This window comes from Neopsephotus bourkii, unplaced genomic scaffold, assembly GCF_033783945.1.
Source record: "Neopsephotus bourkii isolate Nb327-2 ecotype Australia unplaced genomic scaffold, CSIRO-AGI_Nbou_v1 NB_1376, whole genome shotgun sequence".
NCBI classification, from domain to species: domain Eukaryota; kingdom Metazoa; phylum Chordata; class Aves; order Psittaciformes; family Psittacidae; genus Neopsephotus; species Neopsephotus bourkii.
This window is the reverse complement of record NW_026901855.1, coordinates 2340178-2361825: the sequence shown is the minus strand read 5'-3', so window position 1 is coordinate 2361825 and position 21648 is coordinate 2340178. Positions and strand designations below refer to the sequence as shown.

Below are 21648 nucleotides of genomic sequence, written 5' to 3'. Positions count from 1 at the left end.
CTGTCCAAACTTGGAGGATGAGCTTCCTAGGGACCAAAGACCTTTCAGTACCTGCCCACCCAAACTGCAAGCTATGCTGCTTTCACCCGTAACACAAGCACACTGCAACACAAAATCCACTGGGGAGAGAAGCGAAGAACAAACCACACATTTGCATATTAGTCACATTTGAGGTTAATGGGAAAGTACTTGGATGCTGCTCTGAACGGCTCACACAAAGCTGCAGAATAGAACAGAACACTTCAATCATTAGTGCCTATATGGAGCTCCAAAATCCTCAGGTGGAAACCCTTATATAATAAATACTTTGTCCTCATAAACACAGATGATTATTTCAGCGCATAATGTATCTTAAAAGGAAATACAAACCTTTGGTTAAGAGTCAGAGCTAGTCTTTACCACATTCTGTGCCTGATCACCTGCAGGGCACAATCTGTCATGCAATATCCAGTAATTAAGCTATATTTATGGGAAGACTGGAAGCTGTGAGGTCATTCCCTGTGCAACTACACGTGCCTTAAATTAGCTATGATAATCGCTCTCGCACGCACACAACAGTTCAGGCTTTTAGCAGCCGACAATGCCTGATTTACAACAGCAAGTGACTGTGGCACAGGGAGGAAAAATATCACAGACTTTGGTCATACAATAGTTTGGAAAAAGGAGATTTTGCTGGGGTGTGAGTGCGTGGAGTTATACGCATTTCCAGCACAGGGAGTCGGTTGGCACTTCAATCATAAACACACAAGTACCATCAGTTCCAGAACTGTCATATTAATATCTACTCTCTATGAGGAATCAGCAAATAAGCTGCAGTTATTTTTAGCATTAAAATACTTGCACAGTAAAATGATTCTCTAATTGTAGGTTCTAAAAATTAGGAGAAAAAGAAAAAAAAAAAGGCATTTCAGTTCTGAAGTGCTAAAGCAGCCCTCCTGGCAAAGATGACTTATGTTTACATTATATGTAAACTGCATACACTTCTGGCGTCCACAGCATAAGAAGGACATGAGGAAAGCCAGAGGAGGGCCGCAAGGATAAAGGGGCTTGAGCACCTCCCATATAAAGTCAGGCTGAGAAAATTTGGGCTGCTCAGCCTGGAGAAGTTAGAAGGCTGCATGGAACAGAAATTCCAATACCTTAAGGGGGCCTGAAAGGGTTCCAGAGAGGGAATATTCATCAGAGACTGTAGCGACAGGACAAGGGGCAATGAATTCAAAGAGGGAAGATTTAGGTTGGATATAAGGCATAAGTTCTTTACCATGACGGTGGTGAGGCACTGGAATGGGTTGCCCAGGGAAGAAGTAAATGTTCCATCCCTGACAGCATTCAAGGCCAGGCTGGACAAAGGCTTGAGCAACCTGGTTTAGTCGAAGGTGTCCCTGCCCATGGCAGGGGGGTTGGAACTAAATGACTTTAACATCCTTTCCAACCCAAACCATTCTATGATTCTATATGACAGGGTCATCAAGAAGTTACATTAATTCTGCTCTGCTGTAATGAGCAAAAGTCTTGTGCTCCTGTAGTACCTTTCCACAACAAGGACTAAAGCTACAACAAAGGAAGTTTCATTAGGAAAGCAATTACAGGTTCAGATCTTAACTAAATGTGCTGGGACTAAAAGCCAGAAGCCATACCTACTAAGGCATTTACCCTCAGCAGGGTCCCTCAGAACACAAAGGTACGTGGAATATACATAAAACTTTCCTTAAATCAATGTTCCTCATCGGGAACACTCCTTCTGGGGAAGGTAGTTTGTGTGAGCATCATTCTGCAGTCCAAAAACCTGCGGAAACCATGCCATCAGCTTGCAATGCTCAGCAGCTCCACCCCCAGACTGAAACAAAGATCTTGAAGATAAACAATCAGGTAAAGTAAGAAGTTTCCTTATCTGCCATTTCACTGTATGTGTCTCCAATTACAGCTACATATCTACCTTTCTGTGAAAAACATTCATGTTTTCCCTACATCCTCCCACCCAACTTCAGGATGACTTGGAGGTAGTTTACCAAACACTGCAGTCATGAGGATTCCTCCTGGAACCTTGCCCTTGCAGTAAGGTAAATCCTCTAAGCTGCCAGAGGTCGCTTAGAGTGGTAACACAGGCAGTATCTACAGTAGCAAAGAAACAGAGCTCAGAACTTTTCTGTGGCAGAAGGGACAGGCAGTACACTCACCACATCCACACTATACAATACTTGGCCCGTGCTCACTTCTGAACTACATATAGGTGTCTCTGTAGCCCTAAGACGTAACTCTTATTTGAGGGGTGTTATTTCATACACCCAGAATTGAAGACATGAGGGCTGCACTCTAGCCCAGAGGGGAGATTTACGGCATGAAGCAAAAGAATTTGCCATATGCTAAAGCACAGAGGTGCACTAGACAGTCTGAATCCTGACAGGATATTGCTGGATGACCCAGTAGAGTGGAGGGAACCTGGTTTCATGTAGTTTGCCACTGCCCATTAGACACCTGCTACCCTCTGAGCTACACCCAAAAACCATCTTGGAGATTGTTAGCTGACACAGGACAAGACTCAGAGACCTGAATTGTTACTGTACAGAAGAACAGGCTGGAAAATCAGCAGTCCAATGCCCAAAATTGATACCTAGCCCCTTTGGTTTAGCGGCACGGGCATAGCCAAGGAACCCAGACTTGTGGCACCTGGAACTTGCTGACAAACAGTAGAGAAAAAAGGGGGAGAGGATCTGAAACTCCCATGAATAAAGCTGTGAAGAGCTGAATTCTTTGAAAGTCTCAGAGTAAAATCCTTATCTGTGCCGAAACCCCATTCTTGGCTTTGCACTCAACTCTTATGTAATGCCAGCAAATTACTTTGGTTTATCTTCCGTGGTGTCCTCGAGGTTAGTGACACATCACCATTAGGTTATGTTACTATTTTAATTCAATTGCCATACCACATGCTTAAATGCTGTAACAGAGCTTGTCCTTCTTTCTACTGTATGCTACTGGCAACTGTCATTTCTCCTACAATTAGAGTTCAAATGCTTCATAGCAGGAATTGCATCATTCTTATGCTGAAGCACCCACTATACTTCAGAGGACTGTCAAAATAGTGTTTTACTTAAAAACCTTAATAACCTGGTAATATTTGAATCCTGTACATTCCAGATTTTATGCTTTAAAACTGACACTGCTACTGTATTTCATGGCCTTTGAAATACTGTTACTTATTCAAAACAAATACTTGGTTTTGCAAACAAATCCAGATAAATACTATGTTACCCACTGGTTTCACTTCCTTTATTCCCTCATGAATCATGAAAAGATTCAAGATGGCTATTTAAAAAGAGCTAAATCCTCACCAAATAGAAGATACAATGCAATCAGAATTAAAATTACTTAGTGCTGCTGATGATTGTCTTTAACCAACAGGACCAAGTTACAAAACACTTGTATAAAAAGAGAACTCAAACATAATCAGACAAGAGGAGCTGAAAATCTGTTGCTCTGCAGACTGAAGATGTGAGGATGACGGTGGGGGGATGGGACAGCACAGGAGCTCCATAATTGGAAATAATGCTCTGTCCACATGCTGGTTATGGCCTTCTTTTGTTTTCCCAAGATATCCTGTTGATATAATATCCAGGTCCCTTGTGCACATCCGGTGTTTCCAAATGAGAAGAATGAGTTGTTAGTTTCACTTCACCACCTCATCGGGTCACCAGCCTAGCTACTATGCCTGGAAAACCTGCCCAGAAGCAGGGTCGAAGAACAACCTTATCAGCAAAAGATCTGAGCGGATGAGGAGCACGGACACATGAGATCACATCTTGTGGCAACTGAAACAAGTTTGAAATACCATTACCATAAGGAAGTACGGAATAAGAGCAATAGTTCAGCTAAGTACTTAGAAACCCACACAGTTGTCCACAAGAGTCATAGTTGGTCAGATCAAACACACCCTTTTCCCCTCTCTGCTGCCAGCCACAGTCTCCTGACACTGCCTGACAGCGACCACCCAAAGAAGGCTGTAGGGACAAAGAGTGTAGTACTGCTCCCCCCCCCCCCCCCCCCCCGCTATTCCCCAAGGCCCCAGAAATTTACAAAAAATCAGGAATTCTGCAGCCAAAGGAAATATTTTTCTATTTAATAGTCCTCATTAGCTTTTTGTTCTGTTGATTTCCTGGACTGCTTTTCAGCTCAAACAACCCAAACCCTCATAGTATCCACAAAAACATGCACAAGTAACCACAATATGGAATGAGCAACCTCAGCAAGTTCGGATTTATCCCGCGTTTTCCCCAGGTTTCATTTGATGCACATTACTCTTGTGTTGAAAGAAACCTCCCCTCACTCCTGCCTCTGTGAGTCTGGAGAGTCCTAGTTAATTTATCTGTTTCTCATGCAGGCAGAAGCTGTTCCACACCGCAGAACACCCATTTACTTCTCTGTACCTCTTACAGTGCTCTATGTCCTTCTGAAGGTAAGATCAGAGCCATACACAGCATTCAAAGCACTGGCACACTGCAGACTTAATGATGCTCTCTGCTTTGTTCTCTAGCTCTTCTTTCTTACCTCTTAACATTCCAGTTGCTCACTTACCAAGCCTTGAGGTGAGATTTTCACAGAACTATTATTATTCCAAGATCTTGTTCCTAAGTCATAAATCAACTTCCAGGCTGTTTCTGTACATTTGAAGTTCAGATTGCTTATCTCCCACTAAAACACTTTACATTTACGTACATCCAATTGCATCACCTTACTTTGTATTGTGCCGTTTTACTCAAGTTCCTCTCAGGCCACAGGCTCCAATTCAGATCCTTGTGGACCTTCACATATCGACTCCTTCCACTGAGACAACACTTCTCTATCTTAAACTCAGCGTCATCTACACATGCGAGAAGCCCTCCTGTTATTCCATAGCTTCTTCAGGAGCTTTTGCTGTTAAGATTTTGTTGAGTGGTTTTTAGAAACCCAAGTAGGGGACATCAGCTCGATCTCTCTCATCCACATGCTTTTCCAGCTCCTCACAGGATTCCAAATGAGGTGTGAGGCCACGCTTTCTGTAGAGAAGCTCTTACAGCTCTCCTGGTACATCATTTTCTCCACATACTTACTAGTTCACCTTTTTAAGCAGTTTTCATTAACTTGCCTGGTACAGATGAGAGGTCCATTGTTCAGCAGCTCTCCAGAACTTTACAAGCCACTTTTTCCTAATCGGCATGTTAACCATCTTTCTATTATTTTACCAAAGCACTTCTAAAGAGTGTTACACAAAACCATTAGCAAGCAGCTCGGCTGGTTAAATCTTGATGTCTCTCAGAACTCCTAGTAAGTATCATGCAGTCCAACCATTCAACTTCTGATTTTAACTATTTCTCTCATGACCTTTTCTACAGATACTTCAGCTTGAGACACATCCTCTGATAAATCATTCATATAATCAAGTATAAGCACAGAAATCTTTAAATTCCTCTGTAGTGAGCACTGAACAAAACAGTAGCTGAAATGTTTTCTAGAACCTTATCTGCTCTGAACAACCCATTTATTTTTGACTGTCCGCTGGCTCTGACAACTTTTTTTGGCAGGCTTCCCATTCTATTTTGAATTAAAGCAGAGGAGTTAGATTTAGTGGCAGCGCAATCACAAAATGAACGACAAGCAAAGCGGCAGAACATGTGCCCGGTCACCTACTGCGCTGCAGTTAGGTTTCACAGAGTAGCTATTTCCTTTCAGTTAATTCCATATGGAAATAAAAGCTGATTGTTACTATGCTTCTGAAGTTAAGCTGAATTGCATCGCCTCCGACTCCCCACCATGGCAGGTAAAACTCCTCCAGCCAGGAGCCAGTCACCGAACGGAATGTCCCTACCGTGGACAGCTACAGGCTGTTCCATATGAACCTGCCTGAACTCAAGGTCCAGTGCTGCGGGGGGTCCCAGGCACCTTCCCCCACCTCACTCGCCCAAAGGAGAAGGGAAGTGTGGGAGGAGGCATAACGGAGCCCACCACGAGCACCTTCCCGCGAAGAGCCCGCGGGAGCTTTGCTCCTTCCCCAGGCCGCGGCAGGCACCAAGCGGGCAGAACGTGGAACGCCGGGACCGTGCTGAGGAGCATGGCCGAGCACCGGGCCTCATCCTTCTGGAACCTTCCTGCCGCAGCGCCACACGCGCCAACCAGCGACCGGCACCCGCTCCGGGAAGCGGAGCGCCGCCGCTTTGCCATATATGGGCACGGCCGGAAGTACTTGCGTCATGGCGTTGGCTCGTAGCGTCCCCGCGGGGAGCGGGACGTCACGTCCCTGACGTGCCCGCCGCGCGGCGCCCTGGCAACCAAACAGTAAACACGGCAGCGGGGAGCGGCGGCCGGCGCGCAGGCGCGGTGGGGTGCGCTCTGGCGCGGCCATGGCGGCAGCCGTACAGGAGCAGGCGCCAGGGACTAAGAACGGCGGTGGGGCCCGGGCGACCCTCCGGCCGCCTGTGAGGGGAGGGCGGCGGGGCGGGCTCGGGAGCCGCGGCCCCAGCGCAGCGCGGAGGGTACGGGGAAGGCCCGCCTCAGCGCCCCTCCGCCGCCAGGCCTTCGCCCGGCCCAGACGCCGGGAAGCTCGGCGGTGATCTCAGGTACCGGCAACGGTGCCAGCTCGGGGCCGTCCTCCCGGCTGTCGGGGGCAGGAGCGCTGGAAGCGAGGGTTGGGGGTGGGGGCGCGCACAGGATCGTGCGAGGCCTCTGCCAGCGTGGAAGCAGTCCTGGGTCCGCAGCACCCTCCCGTGTCTGAGGTTGCTTTGCTGTGCAGCCCTTCTTTATCCTATTGTAAACGCGTTTAAGGCTCTTCGTGTTACTTTGCAGCTCTACGGTTTGTAATTCACAATAATAATTCCACCATTCCATGGCATTGTGCTGCAGTTTCATTTCTAAGAGTTAATTACACTGCTGCCCTCGATGGGATCTGGAGCACAGGAGGCGTCAGAAGTAACACCTGATTACCTGATTGTCTTATTCTATTGTTTAGTTTCACAAAGCTTTGTACTGATATCTGTGTGATGTATCAGATACAGCTTATAATTGAAGCACATGCATGTAATCCATTCCAAGCAGAGATTGCTGCATCATTCCCTCTCATGGTTCTGTTAGAGTGAGTGGCAAGATTCTCTCTGATTTAACTGAGATTTCACTACAGAGCTCTCCAATGGCAAATAAATCATATTTGTGACATGCTATAAATTTTACATAGCATATCCTGAATTCTGGATCATCCCAGGCTAAAGGCAGGGAGTAGGGCTGGGGCCTGGGGTAAAGCACATCGTGTCTCACATAATGCTACCCTGGAGTTGGACATCGTTGTGTAATAAATGCAAAAGCTGACACTCGTGCTGGGCACTTGCTGGCACTGCTGCTAGCAAGGAAAGCCTCACTTAAGCTGCAGGACTACTGTCCCTCAGAACTCAGCACTAGTCCTTGCTTCAACCTGTCCAGTGATCATGAGAGATGATGGGGCCAGGATCACCCCACCTTCTTTGAGCGGACCATATTTGCAGTGACTGTTTTGGGTCTCTGTACACCCCTGCTCCTCCCAGCCTCTCTGCTGAGCATCTGGTGATTTCAGCAGCACGTCTGGGCTCTCTGAGACCCCTGAATTCTCAGGCTCTGAACCTGATGGTCTTTCAGCAGAAGACGGGTTGTGAATCCAGATTTACAGACTTCACAGGGTCGCTTGTCACATCAGCTTTAAACTCTTGCAGCTACACCTCCACGACTGCTTCAGGGGTCAGTGCTACCATGCATTTGCAGCGCCTGGGTGTTGCCCTTGTAAACCCGAATGGGAATGTGAAAGCAGCTGCTTCTCAGTGGGTGGCATCTCAGTAGCAACTGGGGTCATTCTTCATCAGTTGTCAGTGTTGCCTTCAGCTTAAGTGTTGAAAGACGGGAAGCCAAGCATGTAATATTTGTTTCTGCACAGGGCAAGCCTTATTGAGCAAGCTGTGAGCTGCAATACGCACTGCTGAGGTGAGATATATCCTGTGCATGTTCTGATTAGGGAAGGGGTGAAGAAAGCGGAGCCTGCTGCAGTAACCAGGAAATGTGGAGTTACACAAACCCAGCCCTGAATGCCAGCCTTCAGAGATTGCCTGAGAGCAGTGTCAAGGTGGCCTTCAGCAGGATGCAGGTTTCTATACATGAAGAAAGGGGTTCTCAGGAGCTGAAGCAGCAGGGCTGGAGGCCATTAGGGAGGTCTTACTGCTCTACTGGGCCTTGTCACAAGCAAGCATTTATGGCAGGAGCATTCACTGCTCTGCATGCAGGGGTAGCCTGGTAGAGGTAGGTGTCATGTCACAAGAAGCAGGAACAGCAGAGAGTAGCAGCCTCTCTAAAGTAAATCAGAGTAACCGTGTTGCATAGACCCTGGGGAGGGAATATATTTGCAGAGCAAGGGGGATGTGTGCCATAATTTGCATTCAAAGGCATAGACAGCTTTAACAGTAACTAAGAGGCAAGGGAAAGGTCAGCAGTTTGCCTTATACCACTCACCCCAAACTGAGAAGAAAGTACATCAGTATTTTCTCCTTCCCTCATGGCCAAAAGAAGATATCCCATAGCTGCTCGTAGAGATGCCAGACCAAGTCCAGGGTAGTGTCCACCAATAACCACCCTCCTGAGGCAGGGGGGCCTCAGGCTTTTGGGCCCATGCCAGTGAAGAGGTAGGAGATGACCTCCTTGCTTTGGAGGCATGAACGCACATGCCCCTTTTACCTCCTTTCCAGTGAAGCCTCCAGCTTGCTGCTGAAAGGCCCTAAGCAGGTTACAGAGGGGAGCAGGAGGGGACCAAACCCTGACAGAGAGGTGAGATAAGCTACAAGGATGGGTGGGAACAGCAAAGCCACAGCCAGCCCAAACTAACACCAGGACAGGGACAGGCCCAGCCTGAAATAACTCCTGCCCTGATGCACCCTATACCTCAGGCCACTAGCACCAGTCTGCTGTTAATACAGTACAGCTTAAATTAGAGGTTAGGGAACCCCTTTAGGGTCACAAGGAAATGATGCAAAAGGTAACACAAGGACAGCTCCAGCAGTCAACTTAAATGCTTTTATTGACAATGTCTCTGAACAATAATAAGCAAACAATGCTTAAGTTTCATCCAAATTCACTTTCCACATGTCAAAAAAGACCTCAAGGTAGAAAAAAATAAAATAAAAATATAAATATCTGAGAATCCATCTTCATAAATAAATTAAAAACACAATAAAAACGTTTTCATGGAAAACTTATGTCAGAACATTCAGACCACCTCAACAATGCATGATCAGTAAAGTTACAATGAACATCAATGTAGAACTACAGTACATGGATATAGCTATTTACCTACCTACTATAAAATAAAATATAGTCTCTTTCCCCCCACGTAAGATGGGTCATTGCTAAGTCATCAGAACACGATATTGCCAGGAACACAGTAGTTATTGTTAATCAGCTGCACTAGATACGAGTTGGAGATACCCAGCACCAGGTTAAATTCCAATTATTTAAAACCAAGAGATTAATTAGTTAATGCTAGTGATACTAAGGAGGGGAGGGAGTCACCTACCCAGCCATGTGGCACATGCTACAGACTACCAGCTCTCATGGATGGGCCATTGGGGACAAGACAAACTCCATGCGATTTGCTACATCTCTGGAAGAGGTACGAGGCCTCGGTGCAGGGCGCTCTGCCAGGCCCCGGGGCACCAGGCCAGGGGGTGGTGGCGATGGCGCCCTCCCCAGGCCCGGGGAGCCCCATGGGGCGCAGCGGTGAGTCCGTGGGGGTGGCAAGGGCAAGGGAGGGGGCCCGGCAGGTCAGTCAGTGCTGGAGCCCCTCACAAGGCCAGGAGGGTGGGGGAGCTGAGAGAGTCGGACGAGGGCTCGTTGCTGCTGCTGCCCTTCCGGTGCGCAGCAGCGCAGCTGGGGAAGGCGTCCGCCTCGGGGTAGGTGAAGACGAAGGTGGAGGTGTAGGTGCTGGGGCACGGGGTGCACGTCACCACGGGGGTGCAGAGCGGCTCCAGCTCAGCGCTGGTCCCAGCAGCCAGCGACTCCCAGTCCGAAGGATAGAAGGACGAGGCCCCAGGCAGGTCCATGTCAGGCACGGAGCGGGAGGCCTCCCGCGGCCCCGTGGAGAAAAGCAGCTCGTCAAAGGGCTCAGCCTTGAGCTCCAGCCCACTGCTGCCAGTCTCCTTGGGCGGCACTGCCGGCGGCGCCTCAGCCATCAGCGGCAGGGCAAAGGCAGCCTCCTCAGTCACAGCAGGGCTGGGAGTGCCCAGGTCAAGCGCGGTGGCAGCTGCCAGCTCCTCGGAGAAGCACAGCTCCTCAGGCATCTTGCAGGCGGGCCGGTGTGCTGCCAGGATGAACTCCAGCTTCTCCTTCTCCTTCAGCAGGTTAGCTATCTCTGCCTGCAGCGCAGACTTCTCCTCCTCCAGCTGGTCGGTCTCCTGCAGAGAGAGAGAGAGAGCGGCGCTGTCAGCCACGGCGGGCACCACCCCGGCGGGAGTCCCGCTCTTCTTACCATCACCCCCTCTCCCCGAGTACACACATACACACACCCCATCCCGTCCAGCACTCACCGCCTGCAACGTGTCAGTGAGCTCCCGCCGCCGGTTGCGGCACTTGGCCGCTGCCATCTTGTTCCTTTCCCGGCGGATCCTTCTCTTCTCCTCTTCCTCAGGGGACAGCTGCGAGCAGAGAGAGGCCGCTCAGTACCACCTCCAAGCCCGGTGCCTCCCGACCGGGGCAGCCCACCGGCCGCCCCCCCCCCCCCCATACCCCCAGACAACCCCGGCCCCCGCTCACCTGCTCGACTTTACCCCTGCGGCCGATGCTTTGCCCGCGGCCGCCCGGCGCCTTCAGCACGGCGGGGCGGGAGTAGGCAGTGGGGGTGGGTGCTGACACGCCGTAGGGGTGCCCGCGGCTCTGGGAAGGGGCCACCGAGGAGATGAGGGTGGGTTGCACCAGCCACTGCAGGTCGGGGCTGGTGGAGATGGCCGTCACCGTGGGCACGAAGCTGGCGCTGGAGACTGCCAGATCGGTGCAGAAGTCCTACGGGACAAGGATGGAGGGGGCTGCCGTCAGAGGGGCGCCCAAGCCGCTCCCGCAACCCCCGGGGCCGCGCCGCGCTGCCAGCGCCGGCTCCACACGAGAGCGGCTTGTTATAAATATCTCTGACGTCCGCGCTGACGCAGACGCTGCTCCGGAGTCTCCTCAATGAACTCGCGTTTTATCAATGAAGCCGCTTTACACACCCGCCGCAGAGCGCGGCCCGGGCCACGGCTCCCCCCGCCTGCCCCGCCACGGCACCGGAGCCGCTCCCTACGGCCAGTCCCCAGCCTGGAGGAAGCCCGCCGCGGCCTGCCCTCCTCTGAGGGCACCGGCGGGCCCCGCGCCGCCCGCTCCTGTCCCGCGGTCCGATCCCGTCCCCTCCCCGGCGCTGCCGCCCCACGGCGAAGGCACAGCCGGCGTGCCCAGCACCTCACCTGCGGGTTGACGGGGGAGCCCATGCTAGAGAAAGAGTCCGCCGGGGAGGGGTAGTAGGTGAGGCTGTCCCCAGCCGGGGAAGCGCTGCTGCAGCGGGAAGAGGGCGCCTCGTACTCTCCGGTGAAGCCCTGGTACATCATGTCGGATCGGTGCGTGTAAGCCGGTGGTGCGGGGTGACACGGCGGTGTCGGAGCGTCCTTGGGGAGGAAGCGAGGAGGGGCCGGCTGCGAGCGTCCCTCTGTCCGGTGCACGCCTCGCGTCTCTCCGCTCCACTGCTGGGGCTGCCTCAGCTGCTGGAGTACCGCGCCGCGCCTCCATTTTATACCCTCCCGGCGACGTCACTGGGGACCCGGCACCCGCGCCCGCGGGGGGGGCCGCTCGCCCTACGCCCGCCCCATGCCGCCTCCAGGCCGCTCCGCGAGCCGCCTGCCACTGCCCCCCTCCGAAGAGAGGCGCGACAAGAGGCGGGAGGGGGTCGCTGGGGGGGGAGCCCCGCGGGAAAAGCGGAGCGGGGCGGCAGAGGGGTTTCCCCCCCCGCGCGGAGTGGTACGGCCGGTCTCGGGAACCCACTGACGCAGATATCCTTATATGGGATACATCCTGTGAGAGGGGGCGTGACTGACGGGAAGCGCTCCAGGCTGCAGCCAAGTGCGGCGGGCGGCGCGCGGGACGGGACAGGACGGGACGGGACGGGACAGCCCCTCCTCCCCCCTCCTTTCACCCTCGCTCCCCCACGCCTGGCGAGACCCCCTCCGAAGGCCCCGGCGTTGCCCCAGCGGCCGCCCTCCCGCCGCAGTGGCTCCCACCTCGGGGGGGGGGGGGGGGCGGCGGGCCCCCACGCAGCCCCACGGCGGAGCAGGGTGCTCGGGAGTACTGCAAGTAAAACTCCGGTCCCCAGCACGGAGCAGGGCCTGCCCGTAACTGGGCACAGGGGCAGGATGGGCCCTGCCTGCAGGGGGCCTGATCTGCCCCCCTCCCTGCGGCCAGGAACGTGTTAAGCTCGTGTGGCACTATTTACTTGTCTATTATGTATGCAGAGGAATAGTCCAGAGCGAGGGTAAATGGCACAGGGTGTTGGGAAACCCTGCTAGGGAAGCCTGGGAGGCCGCAGCCCCCCCAGGAAGGTTGGGAGAGCTCAGGCTCAGGGGTGCTGGGACACCCGCCAAGGGCACGGGCAAGGGGCCACCAGGAAACCACCGGCGAGGAGTGAAGGGTGAGGCTCGTCCTTTCCTCCAGTTTGGGTTTTGTTTTGATCCTTGTTGCAGCGAAGCCCGGAGACACCCACCCACGATGGGGTTGTCAGGCAGCCCTGGCTCAGGTCAGGCTAAGGTGGGAGCCAGACCGCAGACTCGCCTTGCACGGGAGCCAAGAGATCGCAGCTATAGATAGTAACGGGGAAGCTGCAGCAGCGAGCGTGTTTACACCAACAAACAGAGCCTGCAGCGCAGTCTCCAAGCAGGAGCGTCACCCAGCTAGGCTGGGATCCTGCTGGCAGCTTCTCTCGCTGTTTGAGCTCATGGGCTAAATGCAGCGCCTGATGCTGCTGCTGCTGTTGCTGTTGCTGTGCGAGCAACCTCCGTTCTTCGAGATCTGGGCCACGGGGGCGGGAGAACTGGGCCAGCTGCTATTTCTGAGCTGCCCGTCAGAGCGGAGGGGACAGCCAAGGACTGCTGCTGCTCACGGCCTGCACCGCGCCCTGGGAAACGACCCTTGGGGGCCAGCACTGCTTCTGGCCAGTGCAGCGCCGGCCGGTGGGCTAGCCCCTCTCCGGGCAGCTGTCAGCCACCCCAGGTCCCTGTGCTGCCGGGGGCTCCCTGCCCGGGCCAGCACTCCCCCATGCTGGCAGCCTAAGCAGTGGGGTGAGCATGTCCCAAGCTGCAGGCAAGGAGGCTCCCCCTCAGCACTGCACATGGGAGATGTGCCAGCAAATTAGCAAAGACCACCCTGCTGTCCCTGCCAGCAGCCCTTTCCCCAGCAGAGACTGGGTTGCCACACTGGTGCCCAGCCCGGGTGAAAGCCCCCAACACAATTTCAAGTCCCAACCATTTGCCAGCACATTTCAGTAAATACCCACTTAGCCCTGCTGCTGTCCACAGATTGCCCCAGGGTTCCTCTGGCCAAACCGCCTGCCTCTAGAAAACAGGGTCTGGAAATGAGGGAGGGGGACCCGCTTCACCAGAGCCCAAAATATTTTCGTGGTGCCCATGCAAACCATCTGTTGCCATCTCTGCTGGCGACCGAATGTGCTCTGTTTGTACCAAATGGAAAGTGCACAGATGCTGCACATTTCTAACACGTGGAGGCAAGGAAACAGAGAAAGCGAAAACACATGACGTGGGTTTGTTTGCTCCGAACGTGGGGTGCACACGTTTTACTGCAGCCTGTGAGAGAATAAAAAGGGAAGCAAGCAGTACCGCAGGGACAAAGCAGAGTCAGAGCACAAACCCTCCTGCCCGGGTGACGGGCTGCCCTCACCAGTGTGCTGCCAGAGCTTGATGAAGGCTCCTTGCCCCCATCACCAGCCAGGAACAGGCAGAGGCGTTCTGCCCTTCCAAACTAGCACAACCTGAGGACAGACTATGAGTCCATCAAGCACTACAACATTATTAAACCTGTACATCCAGAGCCAGCAGGGTTTTGCCAGGCTCTGGCAGTGCTCAGCTGTGCCTCAGCCATAGGGGTGCACCACTTTAGGGACTGGGATTCTCCTCAACCCAGGGGTAGGTGTTCCCCATTCCAGCATGATTGGCTCTGCCAGCTCCAGACAAGTCCATGTCATGGCTACATCCTGTGCCGGTGAGGAGGAGGTAGCCGCTGACCACCCTGGCAGGGAGATGGCCCTTCCCATGTACCTGGGCAGACAGAAGAGGCCATGACTCTGCACTGCTTGGGTATCGCAATGGTGCTGTCAGGGCAGAAGGACAGCACCCATCCAATGAGGATCTTGTATTGGGTACCAATGGGCCCCTCCATCTGCCTGGCCCCCACTTTTCTTACTGCTAAACAGGGAGGTGGTAAAGCTTGCAGCTCCTGGGCTTACAAGGTTGCAGTGAGCTCCCCAACCAGTGAGTGTAGCAAGGGAACTTGGCCCTGCTCTCACACCCCTCCTTCAGCTGAGCTTGTGACTGATCCTGGGCTTAGAAAATCACAGCAGATAAGTGCCTGAGGCATATGGGGCAGTGCAATCTGCACAGCCAAAACCCACTCTGGGGGCAGGAGATGGCTGTGCCTAAATTTGGCCACTCACCAGGGGAAAGTTCATACCAGCAGTGTGGCACTTTGGCACCGATGTGACAGCCCTGACCCACCCTCTGTCAGCAGCACTGACCGCAGCGTGGTTCCGTGTTCCCTATTTGGGCACACACTGTGACAGACATGGGCCTCCAACTAACCAGGGGCTGCTGGGATGGATGGGAATGAGAATTGGAGGCCGGAGCCCAGCAGCAGGGCTGGCATGCAGGGGACACTGCTGCAGGGACCGAAAAATGGCTCCTCACTGTAAAATACCCCTCTGCACTGAGAAGCCACCACTGCCTGGCCACACACCATGCCCATACCATCAGAAGATCCATGCAATAGCCTGAACACCCATTGTGGTACAGACTTGATGAGCAGGCACCAGAAGCATTAGTGATATTCCACCTGCACACCCGCTGTTCTCAGTGTTCCCTGCCACATACACTCCCAGTGCAGAATGAGGAACCCTCTTTGCCTGTCTGGCCCCAGGAAGGCTTGTGCAGCTAGGAGGGAGCAAATGGGATGAAGAAGCATGAAAGGGGACTGATAAACCAGTGGTGAGGGCCTGCCCCTTCTCTTTATGTTGCTGGGGAGCAGGGGCTGGAAGTTCTTTTAGCACATTACCCAGGGGCCTGGGCTCCCCACACCTGGCCTGGGAGCCTCCATGAGGGCAGGGTTCCCACTTCTGCTGGTCTTTAAAATGCAGTGCATAGCCAAAGCAAAGTATAAACAATAATTAATAATCACAACTGCTGGGTGTGTGACAGGGACATCCTAAAGAATAAACACTGCAAGCAGAGACATCCCGGCATCTCGTGGTCGTGCAGCCGCATGCCATGGGCTGCCAATTACTGCAGATGATGCTGTCGAGCCCTCCACCCATTCTCACCACTCTGTCTCCTGCTTTCACCTGCACTATGGTGGATGCAGATCACCAGGCATGGCTGCACCTCACTCCACAAGCTCACAAAACCCCATGCCACTGACAGCCAGCAGGTCAAAAGGCAGCTTCACCCATTGTGGCACTTCCTCTGTACCCCACTGCCCTGGGGGCAGGCTGGTAGCTGTCACCCCATGAGGGAGGGTCCATAACCCAGAGTAATTCAAGCACAAAGTTCTCCAGCCACAGCTCCTGCTGCTGCCGATGCCATCCCTTCATGTGCTGCAACAGAGCCAGAGCAATGCTGCCAAGTTGCCGCTTATCTCCCAGTCGTTTCCAGTGCCATAGGCCTGTCCCAGGGCGTTGTGCATGCTCATGGTTATAATCCAAGGGCACCAACCTACCAGGAGGAGAGGGGAGAAGAGGAAAACACCTGAAACTAAATGACCCATACAGTTGTGGAACCACTCGATATTTAGAAGTGAAATCCCAGAAATGAAAGGCAAGAAGCTTGCACTTGGTGAGAGGCAGCACGTTCAAACCCAGTGATAGACAGGCTGATGCAGGTCTTTTCTGATAATCAAACGAAATCTAAATGAGGCAAGCACAGCTGTGCTTTCCTCACTGGAACCCCGCAAGCAGCCTTCAATAAAACCCCACACAACCAAGAGAAAGCTTGGGCTTCTCATTGCACCCAGGAGCTTTCTGGAGGTGGCAGCTGGACAGTCCCGTTGCACAGGCTGCCTCCTTCCCAAGGGGCTGGGCAGCTGCAGCAATGATTGTGCCATGGCATGGGCTGGGGTCTGGGTAAAGGGGTCCTGCTCCTCCATCAGTGTGGTGGCTCTTGAAGAAAATGGGCCAAGGGTGGCAAAGGAAGAAGTGCTGAGACAAAGGAGGAAAAAGGCCAGTGTGCTTAGCTAAGGAGATTTTGTTACAGGCGGAGAACAAAGTAGCAGAAGTGAAGGGACAGGATGTGAAAGACTGGCTCAGAGCAGAAAGAAACCTTCTAATTGTTATGACTGGGGAGTGCTCTGGGGAATGGCTCAAGGGAATGCTGGACAAACAAAGGATCAGAAAGCTGAAGATAGCCTGCGAGGGAGTGGCACAGTCTGAGGCTCTGTCGCTGCCTGGAGAAACAGCCCTGCTTCAGTGGAGGTAGTCCCCAGATCACCTTCCTCCTGTTCTATTTGGTGTCAGAGACCAGCACACGGGGAAGGCTGCCCCGAAGGACAGCCACTAACACAAGCAAGGTCTCTTCGTGAGTCCTCAGCTCTCTCACTGTGATGGGGCTGTTGCAGGAACTCGCAGAGACTCAGCCCTGGTCTGGGGAGAGTCACATTCAGTTGCTGCTATTGGAAGGAAATGGTGATACTTAAAAGCAAGGTGTTTGCTCCCTGCTCTGGCTGAGCTGTACCTTGGGCTGGACAGTCAGGCTGCACACAAGGCAGAGCAGAAGGAATCTCTGTGGAAAGATGTTGCCACTGCAGGAATAGACACCTCAGTAATGTAAGAGAATAAATGACGAGGCATGGCTACATGGAGAGTTGGCCTCCTCTGCCCTAGGAACAAACACCGGGAATACCTCAGGAAAATGAGGTTCCTTAGATGGTATTTAAGAAATGTAATAAATACAAAATTCAATACTATTAAATAATCTAGGGTTAACAGTGCCATGAATATACATACATGTAAACAGCGTGGAGTACTGCCAGCCCAGGCCTGAGGCTTTGATCCTCCCCAAGGATCCAGGTCCGCCAAGCAATTTGGTTTGGCTGGGGAGAACTGCTGGGAGGGGGAAACATCTTTTGTGTTAACTCATCCCTAAGTATCTGTGCAACTTCAGCAAGAGCTAAGCATATGCTTGCACAGAGAGATCTGGGAAGACTATGAGATCTGAAGATCAGGGTGCTCTGCTCTCTCTCTGGGTCCAGAGGAGAGTCTCTGTTGCTCACTGCTCCCAGCTCATAGTTCATTCCAAGTGAAGGAAAGCACTTGCCATTACCCAGGTCCATACCAGCATCTAAAGACATTGGCCATTTCCTTCCCTGTTGAGTTCAGATGGAAAACATGTAGACAATAGACAGGGCAGAGAGTACAGGCCCGGAACTCAAGTACCTACCCCCAGAGAAGAGGCACAGTGATCCACTTTGTGACTGGGTTTGACGGGATGGTTGCACATGGAGGGCTTATCCTCCTCTGTACTCCCCTCTCAGAGAGCTGGGCTGCCAGTGGGGAGAGGTTAACTTGCTCTCACCCTGCTTGCTTTAGGATCTCAGCAGAGCTCAGTGGGCTGCAAAACTGGCACCTCTCACTTGTATGAAATACCCTTTGACAGCACTGGCCTCTCTGGGCACCGAGTGTGGGTGTGGGCCGGCACCAGCTCAGAGAAAAAGGCGCCCTGTGTTCCAGAAAAAAGCCCCAGTCAACGGCCAGGAGAGCTGCCCGCCCCCAGTTCCTGCACACAGGGATTCCCTCCTGCCTTCCCCAGGCAAGCCTTGTCTCCCGGGGCCTGGAGACAGCCTGGAAAGCGTCCCTGCCCTTGGGAGGAAGTGGAGGCTGGAGATGTGGGTTTGGGGTCACACAGCCGGAACACAGCGCCGGGCACAAGGGGAGCACCGCAGCCTCCCACAGCACACACCGGTCTCTCAGGGCCTACTGCCTCTCTGCGGCCCATCGGCGGGGGTGCCCGGGACCCCTCCGGCCCCTCCGCGTTGGCCACGGGAGGCTGCAGGCGGTTGCTGAGGCCAGTGTTCCCGCCGGGACAGCGGCGGGGCCGGGCGGGCACAAGCCGCCCCGCCGCGGGTTGTGGGAGGGTCACCGGACCCCGCCCCCGCCCCTGCCGGCCAATCGCGGCGCTGTTGCTGGGGCCGGGCCGACCGCCTGACGTTGCCAGGGAGACGGCGGGACGTTGAAAACACACAAACCTGTTGACGTCGGTGCGTGGTTTCCGTAGAAACGGGACGGTAACGTCATCGCCCTCCCCCTCCCTCCTCTCCCCGCCGGAGCTCGCGGGCGACGCAGGCGGCGGCGTCAGCCGCGGCGGGAGGGGTGGAGCCCCGTCGCCATGGCAGCGGCAGAGGGTGGGGCCGGGTCGCCATGGCAGCAGGAGCTGCTGTTGTCTGTTTGGGAGCCGCCGGCGACGGCCCCGGGCCTGGTCCTCCTCGGGCGTCCTGCCCACGCGGCTGCCGGCGCCAGGGCCGAGCCCCTGCTGCCCGCCCAGCCCAGGGAGCTTCCACGGGCAGAAGGCAGCAGCCCGGGGTACGGGTTAGCAGCGATCCGGTCAGCCGGCAGTCCCAGCTGAAGCAGCACCTCTTCAGGCATCAGGCCAGGAGGGCAGGGGTTTGGAAACTGAGAAGGGCCCGGGGTTAAAAGTAACCCTGCTGGAAAGGGGTATTTACTTTTAACCTGGACCAGCTGCGCAGCCCACTGCTCTGGGGAGCCTGACTGTGGGACTAACAGCCTGGCAGGATCAGAGCTGAGAAGAATGGACAGATAGACAGCTAGCCAGATGCATGGACAAGACGGCTGGATGGACGGATGGCTGGCCAGCGGCCACGCTGTAGGCACTGCTCTGAAAGGAGCCAGGCACAAGCTCTTGCACCTCTGCACACACAGGCACACGCATGTGCCACAGGCCTGCCATGCTTATTGCCTGGGGTGCTGAGTGGGGTGTGCATGTGAAGTGTGTGTCCAGCAACGCTCAGAAATGTGGCCTCAAAACAGAAAGAATGGAACAAAAAAGTGAACCACAGATGTTGCAGTGTGTTCTGGTCCATCTCGTGAGGACTGGTCAGGTCCATCCCACCAGCATCCTCTGCAAAGCCTGCTCTGCCAAAACCACCCAGCAGCTGCCTGGGGCCAGCGTGTGCTCCTGAAACCTGCAGCAGTGGTACCCAGCAGAGGCCAGACAGACCAAATTCTCCTCCCTGTGTGCCAGGGCAGCACAGGCTGCTCCAGGGAGCCCCACTCCCGGTGCCCTGCCTCCAGCCCAGCTGCCAGCCTTTGGGTGTGCTCTGGGTGTCCCTTCCTCTGACATCAGCTTCCTCCCCTGCAACACACAGCAGCCAAAGCCCTCCCAGGTGAAATGCTGTCGAGGAGAGTGGGGTGGGAGGGCACCCACACACTGGTATCTCCCCCCACGCCACGGCCGGTGTGTGTGTGTCACAGCAGCTGGGGCTCCCCTCAAACCCAAAGGCTGTCTTCACACCGGGGGTTGCACAAGTGCCGCAGGCAGATGGGAGAGGAGGGAACCTCGGGTCCGCCCTGGCCTTGGCACGGTGTCGGGTGCCTGCGGGGTGGGAACTCCCAGCGCCTGTTCCCGCCGCCACCATCTGCTGAGGCCAGCAAACTGGAAACCAGCTGCTTGCCCAACCCTCGCCAGCAGCCAGGCTGTTGTCATTGTTGCTTGCTTTACATCAGCTCTGTTTGGTTTGGCAGGCAGAGAGCAGCAGGTTCAATCCGGGCAATTTTATGAGGGCTGGTTCCTGTCCCACACCCCTCACTGGTGAACACGGTGTACATTGAGGATACCCTTGCCCTGCAGCCCCGGGGCAGGAAAGGGTGCGGCTGAAATTAGTGTTTGCTTCTCAAGGGCAAGCCTGAAGTGCCTGTGTTTGGAAAGGTAATCACCGGGCGTGAGAAAAGACCTTCTGCATGGTCACGGCAGCTCCCTGCGTGCTTTGGGTGCTCGGTCACTGGCATACGGGGACCACCAGCCGTGTGGGAAAGGGGTGGGTAGATGTCCAAAGGCAGGGATCACACCTGGCGTTTGGCCAGCTGTAGTGCAGAGTGTGCCCAAAGTCATCTACTGGGGTGACTGAGGCCAGACAGAGGGATGTCCCACCAGGATGTGAACCCTCCCCCAGCCCTTGACCCAGGCAGCACCTCTACTGACACTGGCGCATGGAGTGTTCTCCATTTCCATCTGCGATGCACCTTGTCCAGGCAGACGTCCAGGTACCCATAGTAAGGGGGATGGTTTCTCCATGTTTCATGCTGAAGTCAGGAAGAAAAAGTGCAGCTAGTTATTCGTGCTGCTCCCCTGTTCCTGGGACAGGCTGTCTGCCCTCTGGCCCCATCCCAGGGAACAGGCAGCAGGGCTCCTGGCACGGGTGCTTACAGCTCCTAGACTGCAGGGAGCCACAGAGGCCAATTAGCCCAGTGTCTTCCTCCTCACTGACTCCTGCCTTATCTCAGTCAACCAGGTCGCCCCAGTGCTGAATCCTGACAGTCTGTGACCCTGCCAGGGCTGGGGTGTGCATTCGCTTGCTACAGGCCCTCACCTGAGGGGAAGGCAGGCATAAGGGCAGAGGACAAGGGAAGGAGCAGTGGGGCAGAGGACAGAGTTCAATGCATGGCAGCAGTTCCAGTTACCCAGCCCTGCCCCTTCCCAAACCTGCCCTGCCTGGCGGCACTCAGGCCCAGCTGAGCAGTGACACAGCATGAAAGCAAGCGGCTGGAGATCTGGGGTATAAGGAGAGTGTCCCTGTGTTATCCCTGTTACTTCCCACGAGAGCCACCTATTTTTTTCCCTTGTGCTCACCATAGGGGCACACAAGCCAGTTCAGACAGGTGACCTGCCTGGAAACAGAGCACTGTTTCACAAGGCTGGAGGTCATCTTTGGCTACTTGCTGCTCAGACTTGCCATGGGTTGAGCTTGCCCCTCCTCACTTGGGACCCTATTCCTGCTCCTTACTGCTGCCCCAAGCAGAAAACCTTTTGCTGCTTGCTGTCAATCAGTCATCCACCAGCTCAGCAAGGTGAAATGGCTATGAGCAAAGTCAGGAGTCAGCAACCAGTGCAGGGCAAAGGCTGGGTGCTGTGCCAGGAGGAGTGGGAAAAGCCAGCCTATGGCAGCTGGGCTCGGACTGTGGCAGAGCTGAAGCCTGGGTGGCTGGGCACTCGCCCATCATGTGCCAGCATGATGCAGGGTGCGGTGCTGCTCAGCTCCCTCTAAATCAGGTGATCCAAACCTGGGAGGAACAGGCGGTGCCTCCTGAGCGAGCTGTGGTGCACGGTGCTGCTCCGGAGCCCTGTGATGAGCTGTGCTGGCAGACAGATAACC

The 21648-nt window shown here is 54.4% G+C and overlaps 2 protein-coding genes and 1 long non-coding RNA gene across 5 annotated transcripts in view; 1 reads left to right on the top strand and 2 right to left on the bottom strand.

Annotated features, from left to right (window-relative positions):
* LOC133219867 (uncharacterized) overlaps positions 1-4828 on the bottom strand; it is a 31005-nt gene extending 26177 nt beyond the window's left edge. Inside the window, exon 1 of the long non-coding RNA XR_009727550.1 lies at positions 4731-4828. This is a non-coding gene — a long non-coding RNA (uncharacterized LOC133219867). The remainder of the gene's footprint in view (positions 1-4730) is intronic.
* Positions 1-21648, top strand: part of ACYP1 (acylphosphatase 1) — a 428968-nt gene that overhangs the window by 344121 nt on the left and 63199 nt on the right. The gene's annotated exons all lie outside the window — the stretch shown is intronic.
* Positions 9038-11783, bottom strand: FOS (Fos proto-oncogene, AP-1 transcription factor subunit). Of its 2 annotated transcripts, none has more exons than XM_061367407.1 (4): positions 11235-11783; positions 10786-11031; positions 10560-10667; positions 9038-10427 (listed from the first exon to the last, which is right to left on the bottom strand). In XM_061367407.1, the coding sequence occupies exons 1-4, from the start codon at positions 11604-11606 to the stop codon at positions 9819-9821; spliced, it is 1335 nt and encodes a 444-aa protein (XP_061223391.1). In that variant the 5' UTR covers positions 11607-11783; the 3' UTR covers positions 9038-9818. The 2 variants fall into 2 exon arrangements, with proteins under 2 accessions (XP_061223391.1, XP_061223392.1); XM_061367408.1 differs by having other exon boundaries at positions 11466-11783.

What these genes read in the sequence shown, in the direction of transcription:
- FOS (XM_061367407.1), bottom strand. Translation starts at nt 11,606, where the DNA reads ATGATGTACCAGGGCTTCACCGGAGAGTACGAGGCGCCCTCTTCCCGC. An exon ending in CGGGCCGCGCTCTGCGGCGG is followed by an intron (nt 11,032 to 11,234) that starts GTGTGTAAAGCG and finishes CTTGTCCCGTAG; the next exon opens with GACTTCTGCACCGATCTGGC. An exon ending in TCACTGACACGTTGCAGGCG is followed by an intron (nt 10,428 to 10,559) that starts GTGAGTGCTGGA and finishes CTCTCTCTGCAG; the next exon opens with GAGACCGACCAGCTGGAGGA.